Source organism: Microcaecilia unicolor, chromosome 12 (assembly GCF_901765095.1).
Source record: "Microcaecilia unicolor chromosome 12, aMicUni1.1, whole genome shotgun sequence".
NCBI classification, from domain to species: Eukaryota; Metazoa; Chordata; class Amphibia; order Gymnophiona; family Siphonopidae; genus Microcaecilia; species Microcaecilia unicolor.
In genome coordinates this window covers 47,780,806-47,800,454 of record NC_044042.1, presented here as the reverse complement: position 1 = coordinate 47,800,454, position 19,649 = coordinate 47,780,806, and the positions used below count along the sequence as shown (strand labels likewise).

The following is a 19,649-nucleotide window of genomic DNA, read 5'->3' as shown; positions in this document are numbered from 1 at the left end:
CGCTGCTTCTCATTCCTCTCGCTTTTCTCCCTGCCTTGCATCTCCTTCCTCTGTCCTCCTCCTTTCCTTCACAGGCTTCCTTTCTTCTCACCTCTCTCTTCCTTAATTCATTAGATTTTAGAGTGTCTTTTAATTATCATAGTGTTTTTGGCTTGAACTTTAACTTGTCAGCAGAGTTTTATATTTTATACTTCAGCCAGGAGCTCTGGTGGTACTTGTTTTCAGAAGGAAGTTGCCTGGGAAATCTCTCTTCCTGCCTGAAGCCTGCATTTGGTAATCCTGCCTATGGCTGCCTGAGAGATGGCAATTGTGGTTGCCCTTTGACACTGAAAGATGGCTGAAAGCTGCATTGCCTGAATGTCAACAAGAGTGGATGAAGCGCTGCTGTGCCATCTAGAGGCTGAGATAGTGTGGAAAAATATACTAACTTAATGAAACCATTGTTAGTAAAATAGATGTTTTGTATTTTTCATATTATTAGAAATAACTTATGTCCTTGCTATAAAAGAGTACATTTTCTACTAAATAAAACAGAATTACTAGTTGCCATGAGGATAGAGGTGGTAATGTGGTACATAGGAACATGTTCCTTTACCTACTCTGTCAGAAATAGCTGTAAGCAAGCTTGGGACATTTTCTGGGATTGGATACACGTACATATGCTTGTCTCCTTTTGTGAGTATTCAGCTGAGTCTTGCTCTTTTACAGAGTGTGAGCACTTGATCCGTCATATGTTGGTGTTGGACCCAAGCAAACGTTTGTCCATGGATCAAATTTGCAAACACAAATGGATGAAGCTTGGGGAGGCTGATCCAGAGTTTGACCGGGTAGGTGGTTGATTCATAGTCCTAATTTCAGAAAATGTTTTTCTTTTATGAGTTGTACACCAGAAAGGGTTTTTTTTTTAAATTGTACTATTTAGATTATATAATGCTTTCCATTCAGATGGATGTCAAGTGTGTTGTGCTGCTGAAAGTCTCCAGAAATATGGACATATCCAGCCTCTGGAGTCTTGGTGATTATTTGTATCTTATTTATTTAAATGCATTTCTAGATTGCATATCCAGCAAGAACTGATCTCAGTGGTGAACAAATAAATATACATTAAAAAATAGTCATTACAATAAAACAGAAACATATAAACCCTAGTAACAATATAAACCAGCAGCTCCCATCTCTCTACCCTATACACCAAAGACACATCTAAACAACTGTGCCTTTTAACTGTTTAATGGAGGCTAAAATACTTTGCCTTTTAAATGGAATTATTTCAAATCAGAGGAGTAGCAATAGAACAAGCAAAAACACAAGTTCTAGAAAGCTTCCCCTCTTGCATTGAGGGTATGGACAAGGATTGCAAATTGGATGAGTGCAGCAAATGTCTTGAAGCACTAGGGCATAAGGCATCAAGCTGTGTCTTAGATAACACGGATCAACCTCATTCAAAGATTAAAACACCAGGCAGTGGGGATCTTCAATTATATGCAAAATGCAATAGGAAGCCAGTGAGGGCAACACAGTACCAGTGTCATCCGAGATCATGATCTGCATTGTGTCAGGAAACATGCAGCTGATTTTTTAACCAACTGGAAGGCCCACAGCACATACCCTAGTAAACCTAAATAGAGAGCATTGTAGTATTCAAGTGAAACCACACTACTAGGGAAAAATCTCCAGTAAGCAAATATACTGTTAAGTGATGCAAGAGCCACAGCTTGTAAAGCGCTGTAGGTGAGTAGAGACTGGGCTTATCAATTGGGAGTCCATTAGAAGCCCAAGATTATGTATGACACACAACATAGGTGTAAAGTCTCTTCCCCACAAAGAGTCGGTGGGCAAAGAAAGACTATTCTCCCACAACAGAGAAACATAGAAAATAGTGGCAGATAAAGGCCATATGACCTATCCAGCCTGCCCGTTCATACCATTTGCTATCTTTTCCTCTCCCTAAGAGATCCCATGTGCTTGTCCCATGCTTTCTTGAATTCAGATACAGTCCTTGTCTCCAGCAGGAAGTTGTTCCATGCATCCACCACCCTTTATGTAAAGTAATACTTCCTTTGAGTATTCCTGAATCTGTCCCCTTTTAGCTTTATCTTATGCCCTCTCATTCCAGAGTTTCCTTTCAATTGAAGGACATCTGCCTTCTGTGTATTTATACATGGAGATATTTAAATATCTCTATATAGCTCCACTGTCCCATCTTTCTTTCAAAGTATATATAGTGAGGTTTTTATGTCTGTTCCTATATGCTTTATGGCAAAGACCACTGACCCTCTGGAAGGACTCCATCCTGTTTATACCTTTTTGAAAGTGTGGTATTCCAAAATTGTACACTGTGCTCTAAATGGGCAGACTTATACAAGGCAACTATCACCTCCTTTTTCCCATTTGCCATTTCTCTTCCTGTACTCCCAAGCATCCTTCTGGCTTTGGCTGTTGCCTTTTTTTTTTCCCCCTGTTAGCCACCTTAAGGTCGTCAGATACACTCACCCCCAAGTCTAGCTAACTTAACCTTTAGACAGAGAAATTAGTCACATAGTGTAAAGAAGCACCATTGCAATCCTGATCACCACAGAAACTCAAAGAACCATCCATTTGTAATTTTACTTTCAAGCACAGTATTCAGATTGTCCTTCTACTCATATAAATGGCTTTCAGCGGTTATCATTTTGCTGACCGCTGCCGGCTTTATTCCCACATATTCAGTGCTGGGCCACGTCCAGGCTTCAACATTGAGTATCTGGTTTATGCAGAGCTGGCTAACACATAGCCAGTTAAGTCAATATTCAGAACTTAAGCGGTTATGGGTTAGTGCATAAAGGTAGGACTATGATTTATGTGGTTACCCTGGCCAGTTAAGTGCTGAATGTCGGCACTTAACTGGCCAACTGCTGACTCAGCCCCTGGAATGCCACCAAAGTGACCATTTTACACTTAGGCATTAACTGCTAATTTTCAGCAGTGATAACTAGTTAAGTGCTTCTGAAAATTAGAAGGTAGCTCCAAACAAGCAATTTAACTGGTCAGCAGCTGGTTAAATTGTTTTGAATATCGATTAGAAAGTGTTTTCAGTGCATATTTTACATATGAAAAATGCCTATATAAAATTGTACAGGTGTATCACATGCACGCCAACAAGATCATTTGTATTTGTATGTACATCACATGGAGGCATTCCCATGGGTGTAGTTTGGGCAGAACTGGGATGGAGTGATATGCAGATACTTTATACATATATAAATTATACACACACATTTACACTTTTGGAGCAGATATAAATTTGTGTAAGAGTATTTCTGCACTATTAGTGACAATTCTGAAAGTTTATTTTATGAAGATACCTATGTTGGCTTTGTAATATAGATGCTTTTGGAAATATGTGCCCTGTTATGAAATTACCCCTCCCCTGCCCCTTTCCCCTTGTGTCTATGTAATAAAGCAGATAAGTCAAACTCGTGACTAATGATGGGCCGCTTTGCAGCAGTACATTCATCGATGGGCTGCACAAATATATCCATTCTCCCTCTTCTCCCCTTTAAAATTACTTAAGAATGATGGGCTGCGCTAAATATTTGTCCTCCTTATTCTCCACATTACAATTACTTAGAAGCCAACAGGCTGCACTAAAATATTTGTTGTTCCTATTTTCCCTATTACAATTACTTAGGAGTTAAATTTACATTATGTAATTTATCAGATGTTAAATTTAGAATGCATTACTATGGATTCTTGATGGTTACTTTCCAGGAGACACGTCCTGTTGGGAAGGAAACTGTGTCACTTTGAGCTTGTTTGGGACAGTCATTTATTAATAAACAGTCAAATGTGGAATTTCTCTATACCTTTTTTACATTACAGTTAATCACAGAGTGTCAACATCTGAAGATTGAGAGGCAGCTGGAGCCAGTAAATGAGCAGGTGCTGTTAGCCATGGTGGAGATAGGGCTTGACAAGGAACGTACACTACAGGTAATTAGATTGTAGCAGCACATGCTCTGTCCCAGCAACAGGAACAGGAACAGCAACAGGAACTCCAGAGATATATATACATACAATCCCTTTTATAAGAGGACCTTGAGACCTGTTAGGAATGTTAGCATAAGAACTTAAGAAATGCCATACTGGGTGAGACCAGTGGTGCACCGAGCTCAGCATCCTGTCTCCAACAGGGCTAATCCTGGTCTTTTGGAAGAAGTACCCAACAGATCCTAATAGATCTATGCCCTGATGTTGACCGCCAGCTCCTGGTAGTGAAGGATGTTTATTTAGTCTTCCTGGCTAATAGTTGTTAATGGATCTGTCTTCCAAAAACATATCTGAACTTTTGCTTTAAACCCAGCTACTTTACTGGACTTAGCAACATCCTCTGGCAACAGGTTTCACAGCTTACTTGTGTGATGGCTAAAAAAGCACCTCAGTAAATTTGTTTTAAATTTACTATCAGTTTAATTGTGTTTTTTCCTCATCCTTCTGCTGTCTAAAGGGGTACACTCTCCTTCCTTATAGACCAGTGGCGTAGCCAAGGGTGGGCTTGGGTGGGCCCAGGCCCACCCACTTTGGGTTCAGGCCCACCCAGTAGCAGCATACATATGATGTGGCTGGCAGGGATCCCCAAGCCCCACCAGTCGAAAACTCCCAACAAGTGTCCCTCCTGCATACCTTGTAAGTAGCAGATCTTCGCCTGCAGTGAGCAGTGACATACATACTGCTTGCACCGGCCCCACAGCCTTCCCTCTGATGTATTTCTGCCTAGGCGGAAACAGGAAGTTGCATCAGAGGGAAGGGTGTGGGGCCAACATGAGCAGTGTGTATTAGTTGCTGCTCGCTGCTGGTGAAAATCTGCTATTTAAAAGGTATACGGGAGAGGGGGGGGATGTTTGAGAGACCATATGGTATGCAGGCGAGAGAAGGAGAGAGAGACCAAATCACCTGTGGGATGGGGCGAGGTTCTTCTGCCCACCCATCTTAGGCCCAGGCCCACCCAAAATTGGGTGTCTGGCTACGCCCCTGTTATAGACCCACTCCATACCACTCATTCTTTTCAAAACGTCTGTCATATCCTATTCCGTCCTCTTTTCTCCATTAGATCCCTAATTTAGAGAACTGTTTCATCCTCCTTATAATTTGTATTGCTTTGTCTAGTTGTGTTATATCTTTTCTGTAATGGGGTCGCCAGAACTGCATGTGATACGTGAACCATGTCTGTGTCATGAACCTGTACAGAGGCATTATGGTAGCAATATAGACTAAAACCAAGACATTCTCAGTAATTCCTAACATTCTGTTAGTTTTGTTTTTTTTGTTTTTGTGACTGCTGCTGCACATTAAGCCAAGGGTTTCAATATATTGTCCTTTTCCGGAGTGGTAACATCTAGTGAAATTCAGCATTGTGTGCACACAGTTAAGAGTATATTCTTATAATAGGAACTTTTAGTAGAAAGTTGTCATTTTCCGAGGACAAGCAGGCTGAGTTGTTCTCACAACTGGGTCGACGTCTTCGTTGGCCCGAGAACCAGCAATAGCAAAAAGAAAAAACTTTTGCCAGAGCCTTCTGCGTGGACTGACTTCCCACCCATCGCATGACTGCACTCCTCAATTTTCTTTCTTCCACGCGAGGAGCGACAGCTTTTTCTGTGGCTCCTTTTAGTGCCCAGGAAAGAGGCTTCACGAGTTTTTTTTTTCTGCTTCAGTTTTTTTGTTTTCACTTTTTCATTTTGTTTGAAAAAAAAAAAAAGTCATTCCTTTAATTTCGTAGTTATTTTTTCCCCAGTTTGACGTTTCCTTTGTTTTTTGCAGTGGCCCCTTTTTAGGGCTGCGCAGTCAGGTTTCTCCCTTTTTGTGTCTCTTTTCTTGGCACAATCGAGCCATTTGATTTTGCCGGTGCGGTTTTCCCTTCCATGTCGAAGACTCCCAGTGGCTTTAAACATTGTACTCTGTGCAACCAGACCATCTCAGGTACAGATACACATTCTTGGTGTATCCAGTGCCTTGGGCCCGACCACAGCCCGGCTCGTTGTGCCCTTTGTCTTCGTATGAAGAAGAGGACACAACTTGTTCAAGAAGCCCAGAGTGAGAAACTTTTTGGGGCTCGGTCTGGTCCTTCGACGTCGCATCGAGGGTCACATTGATGTCAGGACTAGAGGTACGCATGACTGCTGAGAGCCCACGGCCCAAGGCCTCCTGCTGTGCAGCCCCCCCCAGGACCGCCCATCGTCGGACCCAATCCCGAGGCAATGTGAGGATTTGACGTCCTCGTCAGCACCGAGGAGGCTCGGTGACGTGCATCGAGTGAAGGCTAAAAAGCACCGTCACCGTTCCCCTTTGACACATGGTGCCCAGGAGCTCTGGGGCATCGAAGGATTTGGCACCCGAGAAGCATTGGCGCCGGGAAGACCGCTCCCCCTCCATACAGGAGGTGCCAACGCATCGGCCTCCCAGCAGTCCAGTTCCTGCTCCCGAGCCTCAACAAATTCTGCCATTGACTGCTCCACTGGCCCCATAGCCTTTTCCGATGGCGGCTATCGATGAGTGCATCCGGGCCTTACTTCCAGAGCTTCTGGAAGGACTGCTGCACCAGTCTGCTTCGGCATCGAGGGTGCTTTCAACTGCTGTGCAATCTCCTGCAGCTGTGTGTGGCCCTTCACCTTCAGTGAGGTCCCCGACCTCGGTGCCACTTGCGGCTCTGGTGTCGGCTGCCACCCAGGTCGACTCCCCATCAACGTCGGTGGAGGAAGCTTAACCGCAGTCCATGCAGGCGTCAGCCCCTCGACATCACCATCGAAGACGTCGGTCTTTGGCGTCGAGGCAGGCTCAGTCTCGGAGATCCCTAAGGGAAGTGCTTTCCGATACTGAGGAGGAGCGCTCATGAGAGTCAGAGGAAGATCCCAGATACTTATCCTCCGATGAGTCCTTTGGGATTCCCTCTGAACCTTCGCCTCCACCTGAAAGGAGACTGTCTCCTCCTGTGAGTCTGACTGAGGCCATTCCATTCCCTGCAGAAGTGGAGGATGAGTCCAGGGCTGAGATGCTCGAGGTCCTGGACTACGTCTCTCCACCTAAGGAGGCAGTAACGGCTCCTTTGCATAAGGTACTCCGGGAAGTCCTTATGCGAAAGTGGTCGTTCCCTCAGTACTCCAGTTGTGAGAACAACTCAGCCTGCTTGTCCTTGGAGAAAGTGAAGATACTTACCTGTAGCAGGTATTCTCCGGGACAGCAGGCTAATTATTCTCACAAACCCGCCCACCTCCCCTTGGAGTTGTTTTGTTTCTTTTTGCTGTAGTCCTAAACTGAGGAGCGCAGTCGCGTGATGGGCAGGAAATCAGTCCGCACATGCATGGTGTGCTGCAGCACACGTGCCAGAATGCTCTGGAAAAAGTTTTTTCTTTTTTGCTATTGCAAATGCTGGTTCCCGGGCCAACGTGGACATCGACCCAGGTGTGAGAATAATCAGCCTGCTGCCCCTGGAGAATACCTGCTACAGGTAAGAATCTTCGCTTTCTCTGTGGAGCCTTGATATAGCTTTACTAGTGGTTTTGATACCTTTTGCATATGAACAGTGCTTTTATTCTGCAAATATCATGGAGGAATGTTTCCATTATACACTAACCCTTACTTCTGTTCTAGTCACTAAGGACGGATGCCTATGATCACTACAGTGCAATTTACAGCCTGCTGTGCGATCGATTGAAGCGGCACAAGAACCTGCGTATTGCAACCCCTCCTAGTGTACCACGGACAATGTCATTCCCCTCACCTGCCAACGTCCAGGTGGGCAGCTCTGTAGAGAACTTGCAGCCTTCAAAAGGAGTCTCCTGTCCCTTGCAGTTCAAAGCCCCAGTGAGCTAAAAATATCCAAAAAATGCCTAGTGATTGCAAAAGAATTGTTTTAGGTTGTAGCCTTTATCAATGAAAAAAGTAGCAGCTCTGAGTTGTAGCAGTTTTAAAGCACATAAATTTACTATTGATAAAAAAGTAGTTATAGCACAGGAAAAATACATTTCACAATTAATGTCCTTTAGCAAACTAACTAGAAGATATGGGTTTCAAGATACAAAATAAGCATTTTATTTCTTTTTGTTAGCTAAAATGGTACCCTGGAAATTGGAGAAGCCATCTTTCTACTTATCAAATTGACATTAACATACCTTTCCCGCCTTTTGCCTATTAAGACTTCCCTGTTCACCATCATGTACTTTAGTTTAATTTGTTTGCTTAACTAACCACCCAGGCAGTTTACAGAATAAAAGAAAATAAAATAAAAGTAACTATCAAAACACATCAGATTGTAGCAAGGTAAAGGGCAAATTCCTGCAGAAGTTTGCTTTTCTTTCCCTTACTGACCTAAAAGCCTCACATTACATCCTGCTTTATTCACTGTTGCACTTCTAGAATAGTCACTGGGCACTCTAGTGTAAGCCTCATTTAATGTTAATTATGCAAAAATTCATGTCAATCAAAATAGGATATAATCATTGGCAGGTTTAACCCTCCAGATGCTCCTGGGTGTTGCTTCACCTGACTGGCCTAAAATAGGAATGGGACTGTGTAGGATCATCACTTCCAGTGACAGGGACAGACTTCAGTGGTGGAACTGCTCCTAGGCATTTGCCTATTGGGAAGTCTACCCAAGGATGTAGCCCTTCAGGCACTAAAAAGAATTTAAAACACCTCAAGGTATTAAAATAAAAATCCAACACATGTAATCTACCATGGGGAATACTGACTTAATAATACACTTCACTACATTTTACAACTCAAGCAAATGAATTTCAGAAGCACACAAATTTTACTGTTAATTTTTATTTATGCTAACTCTTTTACATATGTTAAAGTACTTTCTACAGTTTGGACTTGTTCTAATTCCTCCTTGGGATCCTTTGAATCCATGAAAAAAAGAGTGTGTCTTCTCCTATTTGATAAGTCAGTAGTTTGTCCTAGCCCTGTGGCTGCATTTTTTCTTAGTTGATTGTTCTAGTATAGTCAGAACTTGTGTGTCCTCCTTTGCAGGTAGAGCCGGCAAATAATACCATCAGCATGAATGTGCCACAAGTGCAGCTAATCAACCCAGAGAACCAGATTGTGGAGGCAAGTTAATTTTCTGATAGCTTCTTATCCCCCTTTGTTCACTAGCTTCATTTTTTGTGTACTGTGTTTATTTCATAGGTATACACAAGAAAGCAGAATTGCTTATGAGGGTTCTCCATTGACAGCAAGAGAATGAAGCCACAGTCTTGAGTGATTTGCTTTCTAAAAGCTCAGGAATGCTCCGCAGGCCTTCCTGAGTATGTATGGGAGTTCCCCCATTACCAGCTATCCCTCTCTCTCCATACTATCATAGTTTGTAAATCCATAGCAGGGAAGGAGAGTGGGATTAGGTGGCTTTATTTTCATGCTATCCACAGATAACCAATGTTGTCACTTGGCTAAATATAACGTCTTAATATCATTGAAATCAGTACTGTTTAAGAAGGCTTATTCCCCAGGTTCAACATAATCAGAATTATCCCTTACTATTATATGATCCAATGGACACTAATTACACATTATTATCTTCTTTATTTATTACTGATTAATTGTTAATCCTATCTCACTGTCAATACCTATTGCTGTTCAATTGTTATTCCTATCTTGCTGTCAATTTGCAAACTTGTACTACTTGCATTGTAACTTTACTACAGTATTATTGTAATCCCAAATATGGGATACAAATGTGATAAATAAATAGATATGTTTCTGGCAAATTGACAGGTTCTTAAACTTGTAACAATGTCCACATTAACCATATGAAGAACCTTACAAATCCACAAATTGTATTTAAATTATGGGGGAAAGGACCTCAGAAAACGCCCGGTGGAATAGCTGCCATTCCAAATGATGGCTTCCTTAAACACTCCTGGGTGGCAATTCAATCATTGGTCTTAACATAAAAAAACCCTAAAACAAAATAATTTATTTTTATTCCTACACTGTCTCTTTCTAATAATTTCAGTATATCTTCTCATTTGTTTCACATTCTTTTTCTGTATTTAACACATTTTGGTTAAAAAGCGAGGATGAACATAACTTGTTCACTTATCTGTAGCTGGAGATCCTCAGTTTTTAAGGAAAATGTGTTAAATACAGAAAAAGAATGTGAAACAAATGAGAAGATATACTGAAATTATTAGAAATAGACAGTGTAGGAATAAAAATAAAATGTTTTGGATTGAGTTGCCGCCTAGGAGTGTTTAAGGAAGCCATTATTTAAATGGCAGGTATTGCACTGGGCATTTTCTGAGGTCCTTTCCCCCATAATTAAATACAATTTATGGATTTACAAGGTTTTTCATATGGTTAATGTAAATATAACAACTTGCCACTTCTATGTTGAGAGATGTGACATATGTCCGACAGGTCTTCGCAGGTGCAAAATACTAAAGAGAGTGTAAAATGTTCGGAAACGTGGGAACTCTTGCACATGCTCAAGAGCGCCTGCGGCATGCTCCTGATTTTTTTTTGGAGAGCAAGCCATTGACACATGGTGATGTGGGAGGATGCCACACGAGGATGTGCCTCCATTACCGCCTGCTTGTCCACAGAGAAAAAGCAATACTTAGTCCAAACTAATGGAACATATTTCTGGCAAGTCATTATGTGTTAAACTCCTGTGAGCATCTTCCCTGTAATTTTCCTGACTCCTTAGGGTGATTATGACCAATTATCTATTGTGGAACAGGGACTTGATAGGTTTGTGTGCTATAAAGACGCAGCCAACAAGGATGAGCTGTGTTCTGGAAAACAGCTGCCATTTCTGAGATGGAATCATTCATTCCTGCTCTGGGACCAGTTGCCATGGTTTCTCATGCTATATGAGACCTGTTAATTCTAGACTGAGACCACGTAGGTATGAATATAATGATGTTTCACTTTCTCCCCATAGACTGATGGGACGATGAACTTGGACAGTGATGAAGGTGAGGAACCGTCGCCTGAGGCCCTGGCCCGATATCTCTCCATGAGAAGACACACTGTTGGCGTACCCGATCCACAGTTAGTATGCTACAACTACTTCATGTGATCCAGGTTTTGATTTACAGTACCAGATATTACCAGAATTATGGATTCAGCATAGGAAGACTTCTGGGAAGGGAAGGAAGGTATAAGCAAGTTTTTATTTTTCCAGTAGTAGTTCAAGCAAGATGACATTCAGTACAGTAAGTATTTCCCTGTCTATAGAATGCTTACAACGTAAGTCTATATTAGAAACAATGGAGAATTTGGCTTATTTATAAAATCTACACAAATAATATGAAATTTTATTTAAAAAAGTTTTAGCGGGATATGCACAATAGTCAAGTATCATTGCAGAAATCCAAGGTCATGTTATTTAATTATGTTTGGTTTTACATATTTTCAAAGTCTAAATAGAAGTACCATATACAAGAAGCCAGAAAGACATAGTAACGGCAAAGGTTCTTTTCAAAAGATTTTACCTGGTTGACTAAAGCAGTTGCACATGAACAATCATGGCCTAAAAACTCACCACCTTCTTCGCAAGTAAAAATGAAGGGCATGATATTCAAAGGATTTATTCTCCTGACTTTGAGAGTTATGCTCATAAATTGGTCTTTTTGAGCTGAGTGCCTAATTTACACTCAAAACTTCACTCAACTCTTATATTTGGGAACGTAAAAAGTGGATAGCAACAGGGGCAGATTTAAGGTGGTGAAAAACATTTAGGAGCTTAGCACTGATTATCAGCATTAGGCTCATACATCTAGGCAAACAAATGGGAGTCTTAAATTTATAAGTATAACTTTCCAGCTCCTAAATTAAGATGGATTTTCAGCTGAAAATAGGCTCCAAAGTGTGGCTGAAAACAGGGCACAAATTTAGGACCCTAACCTAGGAGAATATATTTAGGAGTTTAACTTTTTTTTTTTTTCCAATATCAAACCCTAAGAGTTAGGACCAAGGATGGAAGGAGGGCCACGCCGGCAGAGAACACATAGGGGATTAGTTCTACAACAGATACAAAGTCCTCGTGGGTACTTTGTCACTGAAGTGTTGACCAGTCCTGAATTTCACGGTCTCTGGGCAGTATACTTGTGAAAATGTGCTTGCAGGCACAGCAAACAGTGTAAGCAACACAAAAGAAGAGGCTGGCCAAAGGACAGTCCAACACAGGATGCTTTAAAAGAAGCTTTATTTGCTGCTTCGACACAAAGGACCTGACACGGTCAGTGCTTCGGCGTCGCTGAACGCCTGCCTCAGGGGTCACAATAAAGTTCAAAAAGAAAACTGTGAACAACCAAGGAAGCCCAAAGGCATCCGCTGAGAAGAAATGCTGACCAAACAGTGCTCTGGTAGTTCTGAGCGGACACTTTTGGGCTTCCTTGGTTGTTCAGAGTTTCCTTTTGAACTATATTGTGACCAATATGCTTGCAGGTCCATGAATACAAAGTATCTGCAAACCTGCAGCATTCTACCACTACTTATCATTTCTAAAGTGCTACTAGACGTACGCAGCGCTGTACACTTGAACATGAAGAGACAGTCCCTGCTTGACAGAGCTTACAATCTAATTAGGACAGACAAACAGGACAAACATTAAATCATTCTGATGCAGAGTGGTTATTGTCCCCCTAGTAGATGGTAGTAGAAGACCAGTCAGCCCATACAGGCTGCCTAGTTATTTTCGGATTAACTGGGAACACTAACAGATAAGGTATGAGGTCAATTAAGAAAGAATAAATGTATTGTGGAAAAGGCCATGCATGTGATAGGGAAGAGAGGATGAGAGTGCTGGATAGATTTAAAGTAAAAGAGTATAGTATATATGTGACAAAGCAAATTATTTTGCCGATCATATGAAACACACTGGCAGGATCAGGCAGAGAGCGTAGTAGGAACCACTAAAAGGTGCTGAGTAGTAAAATAAAAGTTTGAGGAGGAGAACACTGAATAATTAAAGATGAGACAGGAAGTTGCTGTGGGTTTAGTTTAGTGGGGGGGAGGGGGGGTTAAAAGATGTTGTTTAAAGATATTGACGGCTGATGTGAATTGTATCTTAAATATCTAATTTACTGCTATTGGACAATGTTCTGTATAATGGTTAAAAATTAATAAAAATATTTTAAAAAGATGACAGGTGAGAAAGGAATTATGCAGAAGGCTGAAGAAAATATTGGTGATTTATATTGACTGTGAAAGTTTAATGAGTAGTCACTGAGAGGCAGAAGAAATAGCAACAAAAGGTGAATTGTAGGATGTGAAAAGGAGAGCAGGAAGTACTACTGAAGATAGGTAAAAGATGGGTGCGATAGTATAATTAAAGACAAAACTCTAGTGAACTGGACAGAACTAGAAAGTGGAACAGATTAATATGCTATAAGTGATGAGATATATTAAAGTTAAATGGCAGAAACTGTTACTCGGTTACAAAGTTTCTTTAAGCAGCACTTTCCCTTGCATGTATATAATGTTTTGGTAAATATAGAGAGAAAGCCCTTTCTGTGGTTTGAGCTTTGCGCAGTGCCCCTTTAGCTTACTTAGCATGGAGGAGAGCTCTGCATCTGGAGTCCTTTCTAATGGTGACCTTTGCCTATACAGCACGGAGGTCACAGATGACCTGCAGAAATTACTGCCTGGCTTCCCTCGAGTGACGCCACAGGCTCCATTCTTGCAAGTGGCTCCCAACATGAATATGATCCACAACCTGCTGCCGATGCCAAATGTCCCTCCCAGTGGCCAGCTGGAATACAAGGTACCCCTTTCTATAACCATTTCTCCCAGTCAGGGCCCAGAAGGAATTGAGGCACTGGCTACCAACTACAAACAACAGAGGTAGGTGAGCTGAAAAAAAAAAAAAGTATCAGCCTCTGTTCTCTGGGCTGCTTTCCTGCAGCACCTTTATTATGGTTTGTCTGTTAGTGGTGCAGAATATTTGTGAGACACTGAGCAGCAGTGTTTGGGAATGCAAGAGTAGAACAGGAGAATTAGAATATTAGAATCCGCTGATGGTGTTTTGTAACCCAGCAGCACCCTGTTATATTCCTTGTTGGCAAACAATGTTGATTGGACAAGGCAGAAACACAATGGACAATCTTAGCATCAAGTAGGCTCTATTTCCACACTGGTGTTCTTTTGGGGGTGCTCAATGCAGCTCACTTTTTTTTATTTGTATCTTACCAGTCCAGGGTTCATACTAGTCTCTCTTTCGTTATCTTGACTTTAAAGAACTGTCGTGTTTTAATAGTAATTGCATAACTTTTTTTAAATTATTATTTCTGGGCTTCTCTGTTACATAATATCTTCTCTCTATACCTGTAGGAGCAGTCCTTACTACAGCCGCCAACCTTGCAGCTCCTGAATGGAATGGGTCCACTAGGCAGGCGGGCATCAGATGGTGGTGCCAACATTCAGCTACACACACAGCAGCTACTGAAGCGACCTCGAGGACCTTCTCCACTTGTCACCATGACACCAGTGAGTAGAAAGGTGGATCATATTTGAACTGGATTGGTGGAGTTAGTCTTTCAGCTGACACTTGGCATTGCACTGTACTGTCCTGTGCAGAATAGCATCTCCCAGGCTTTTGTAATGGTCAAAATGAGTCTTGAAACGCAAAGCATGTGCACAGAGAGCAGCTGGTATTAGGTGCCTCGTAACAGTAACAAAACATTCTTTTATATAACTTCCCACTATTCCAACACCTGTGAGATAGTTGTGCCCATTAAACCAGCAGGTGGAGATAGAGAACTGAAAATTGATCTGAGACACATCTCTCTTGGCATCCAGTCCAGTTCCTCAGTATTTTTTATTTCCAGCAGGTGGATGGACACACTCTTTGGCCTCAGGTTCTGAGTGCTTTGCTCCTGATCCTGTTGTTGAGCTTAGCGGGTTGCTTGAGTCTGCAGATTCAAATCTATGGATAAATATTGGACTCGCAAAATTTTTTTGCACATAAAATTTTGCGAGTCTGATCTGGGTGCAAGATGGCCAACAGGTAAGGAGCTCTGTGACCGAGCTCCCGAAGCGCCCTGACGAGCTGGCCACCTGGGCCGTCCTTGAGCAGTCCCTTGCCGGAGCGGAACGGATAGGAAGGGAACTGGACCATGGCCGAGTCCTGCCGATTTGATTGATCGGGTCAGGAGAGCAATCGGCGAGTTCCGGACGAACTGACCGCGCCACGCGGTCCGTCTGCCCGCCGACAACCGAGGCCTGGAGCGAGCGAGCCTGCCAGGTCATCCAGGCACCAGCGGACACCCCTGACCGGACTGGAAGAGTCCAGACAGCACCTGAGCTGAGACCCTCGCTCCGAAGTGCCCAGATTCACCGATTCGGGGGGCCCGACCCGGAGACGGACGCCGGACCTGATTTCCCGAGCCGCGACTCGGGAGGCGACCAACGTCGGAGAGACGGCGGGGTGGGTCGCGGCTGGTTTGGCGACCCCGAGCAGCTTCTGGAGAGCGAGGCTGCCGGGCGCAGGACCGCAAGCCCAGACCCACTGGGTCCCAACACGGGCGCAGGAGCCGATTGACCAGCAGCCTTGAGGCCGTGCGGCGCCGACGGCCAGCTGGAACGCAAGACGAGAGGGATCAGAGGATCACCGAGAGCACGTCGAACTCTCCTTCCGGCCAGACACCGAGCCGCGGCGGGGCCCACTAGCCGGCTGGTGAACTGGAGAACGCTACACTGGACGATCGCCCCGACCGAGGCACCCACAGATTTCCGAGGCGGCGTGAGGCGCGCCTACCCCCCCTACACGCCGAGCGCTGCAGACTTAACCGGCTGGGGAACGCCACAACGGATGACTGCCGATTGGAGACTCTCACAGTAGACGAACCACATGGGAACCCAGGACCACGTGGTAAAGGCAAAAAAAACAAAAAAAAAACAACAAAAAAAAAAAAAACTACCTAAAAACTACTAAAACTAACTGCTTGCTTTGCCTCACTGCTTGCACCGATGTCAGCTAGGATTTACAGTTTATACTCTGCTTGCTAGCACTAAATAGAAGGTAAAGAGCTGCTATGCCACAAAAGCACCACTTTCTGTTATGCCCTTCTCTGCTTGTTTTGTGCAGTGCTACGTGACCCCGGTGGCGCTCTGGGAATGTTAAGTAGTAGTAGTATTTAATGCAGATGCTTTAATTATCTTAAATATTGTATATAGAAGGCAACTAAACTGCCTAGCCAAATAATTCTACCTTCTATAATCTAATTGCTATTGCCTTGCCCCGATCTAAATACAAGGCAAGCGAACAGCCTTGTTCAATTGTAAAACCAAGAAAAAAAAAAATTGTAACTTGCACTGCTACAGCTTTAACCTAGATGTAATTATCTCACTCTGCTTGCTTAAGACCTCCAGACAAATGAGCCACCTTGCACAATGAGATAATTGGATCAACATATATAACGCTCACTGCTATGCTTTAACTGCAAATACAGGCGTGCTTGCTCTGATTAACCAAGCATGATTAGCATGAAATGTTGCCAAGCTTAAATGCAATTACAGGCCTGCTTTGCTTTGAATGTAAACTTGCAGATTGCTTGCTACAGCGCCTCAAACACCGATATGAATACCAGTAAAACACTCCTAACCATTTTCTGCATCACCCTACTTTCTCACGCAAACATTACCTACAACCCAGACAACAATAACACCATAACCCACAAATTGCACAGCACTCACACACACACAATGCCCACCCTGAAGAGCATCGATAACAAGCCAACCACAACACACCAACTCCATGCACAGCCTATGAACAACTCAACAAACCAAAACAACACAGACAACAACAACCCCATTACTTACAAATCATACAACACTCACACAGACACAATGTACGCCCCAAACAGCACCCATAATAACTCACCACCAACCCACCAATCATATGCACAACCTTTTGACAACCCACCAAACCAAAGACACAACAACCAATCAAGAGGAATAGCCTCCGGAAACGAGCACAATCGACAAAATGAGGAAAACAATAACAACAACAAATTCAACCACCGAAGGAACAGACAACTAATAAAAATAAACACGTCAAACCCTCCCTTGGAACCATATCGCTCAATTCATCTAGGATACATCAATGCAAGATCAGCAGTAAGGAACTCAGTAGACATACTAGACTGGATCATCGCAGATAAACTAGACCTCCTATTTATCACAGAAACCTGGCTCCATAGTCCTACAGATCCAGCCATCTTAGAAATATGCCCACCAGAATACAAAATCACCCACTGGACAAGGAATGGAATAAAAAGAGGAGGTGGAATAGCTATAATTTACAAACCCGAATTCACCATCACAATCACGGGCGAATCTACCTCCCCACAACTCGAAATTGCATCGACAAGAATAAACCATCCAAATCTAACAGGCCACCTCAACACAATCTTATTCTACAGACCCCCAGGGAAATGGCAAGACTCCCAAACACAACTCATGGATTTCATCTCGAATTCCTGCGTATCTTCCTCAAACATCCTCATACTAGGAGACATCAACTTACACCTAGAAGATGACACCTCATTAAGCACACGAGAGTTCAAAGAATTCCTAAAACTTTGGGATCTACAAGCACCTTACATGCAACCGACTCATGAAAAAGGACACACACTAGATATCATAACAAACAAATTCGAATCGGATTCAACCATCATGATCACGGACACAAGTTGGACACCTACACTATGGTCAGACCACCATAAAGCAAATGTCACTCTCTGCTGGCGAAAAACACACTTAAACACGACCAATAAACCCGAGCGAACAACATACACAACGAGAGGAAAAATAGACTCCGCGACATTCTGGCAACAAATCTACCAGTACGAATGGACAACAAACGCTGACACCATCCAATTCCTCCAAGAATGGGATGAGCTATGTACAACAACATTAGACAAAATCGCCCCAACCCAAACCAGAACATCACACAGGAAAAAAACAAACCCATGGTTCACCGAAGAGCTGAAAAAACTTAAAACACAAGTCAGGAAACTAGAACGAGCTTGGAACAAAAAGAAAGACGAACAAACACTAAACGACTGGAAACTACTTCGGAGAAAATACAAATACACCATAAAACAAACAAAAAGACAACACTACAAAACAATAATAGGACCAAATTACAAAGACACACATAAACTCTTCAGCCTTGTGAACAAACTGCTAGATACCACACCAGTTACAAATAACGGTGAAAATATACCAGACGTCGACAACCTTGCGAAGTACTTCAAGGAGAAAATCATACTATTACGACACAAAATACCCGCCAGTCCCATAGAATACGCCACTCTTCTAGACTGTCTGGACCCAGAAGAAGGAGCACACCCAGCAGACAGAACCTGGACCGAGTTCGAACCACTACCAGAAGACCTCATCTCTAAAACTCTCAAAAAATATGCCAAATCCAACTGCAAACTAGACGCATGCCCAAACAGCCTCATGAAATCAGCCCCTCAACAATTCACAACTGACCTAACGAATCATGTAAATTACATGTTACAAAATGGACTCTTCCCAAAGAAAAAGGAAAATCTTACTCACCCCAATTCCAAAAGATACAAAGAAAAACTTGAGCGAAATAACCAACTACAGACCAGTAGCATCCATACCACTAATAACCAAATTAACCGAAGGGATGGTAACCAAACAACTCACAAACTATCTAAACAAACACTCAATACTGCATGATGCCCAATCCGGATTCCGGTCGAACCATAGCACAGAAACAGTACTAGTCACCCTTATGACCAAATTTAAGCAAATAATAGCAACCGGGAACAATATACTCCTCCTACAATTTGACATGTCAAGCGCCTTTGACATGGTCGACCACGAAATCCTACTACACATACTTGAATACTTCGGCATTGGAGGAAATGTCCTAAGCTGGTTCAAGGGGTTCCTAACCCTGCGCTCGTATCAAGTTACATCACACTCAACCACGTCCAAGGCATGGATACCTGAATGTGGAGTTCCACAAGGATCACCCCTCTCACCAACTATTTTCAACCTAATGATGATCCCCCTAGCAAAACTCCTATCAAACCATAACCTCAATCCACATATATACGCTGATGATGTGACAATATATATCCCCTTCAAACATGACATCAAAGAAATCTCCAACGAAATCAATCAAAGCCTACACATCATGAACACATGGGCAGACACATTCCGTCTGAAATTAAATGCAGAAAAAACTCAATGCCTGGTACTCACCTCCCTACACAACACCAACGAATTCAACGCGATAAACACAGCAAACCTAAACCTTCCAATCTCAGAAACGCTAAAAATCCTTGGAGTCACTATCGACCGCCACATAACACTGGAAACCCACGCAAACAACACAACTAAGAAGATGTTCTACTGCATGTGGAAACTGAAAAGGATAAGACCACTCTTCCCAAGATTCGTCTTTCGTAACCTAGTGCAATCCCTCGTCCTCAGCCATCTGGACTACTGCAACTCATTATACGCAGGCGGCAAAGAGCAAACACTGAGGAAACTTCAAACAGCCCAGAACACAGCAGCCAGACTCATCTTCGGAAAACCAAAATATGAAAGGGCAACACCACTACGAGAGAAACTACACTGGCTTCCACTGAAGGAACGCATCACCTTCAAGGTATGCACAC

The 19,649-nt window shown here is 42.8% G+C and overlaps 1 protein-coding gene across 2 annotated transcripts in view; it reads left to right on the top strand.

The window, feature by feature from the left end:
• Positions 1-19,649, top strand: part of SIK3 (SIK family kinase 3) — a 454,627-nt gene that overhangs the window by 337,385 nt on the left and 97,593 nt on the right. For both annotated transcript variants that reach the window (XR_003944053.1, XM_030221942.1), the window contains exons 7-13: positions 709-827; positions 3,862-3,972; positions 7,627-7,770; positions 9,010-9,087; positions 10,922-11,031; positions 13,594-13,747; positions 14,314-14,469. Coding sequence is in view for 1 of the 2 variants with exons in the window: in XM_030221942.1 (XP_030077802.1) it covers positions 709-827; positions 3,862-3,972; positions 7,627-7,770; positions 9,010-9,087; positions 10,922-11,031; positions 13,594-13,747; positions 14,314-14,469 (872 nt within the window). In the remaining variant the exon portion in view is untranslated. The remainder of the gene's footprint in view (positions 1-708; positions 828-3,861; positions 3,973-7,626; positions 7,771-9,009; positions 9,088-10,921; positions 11,032-13,593; positions 13,748-14,313; positions 14,470-19,649) is intronic.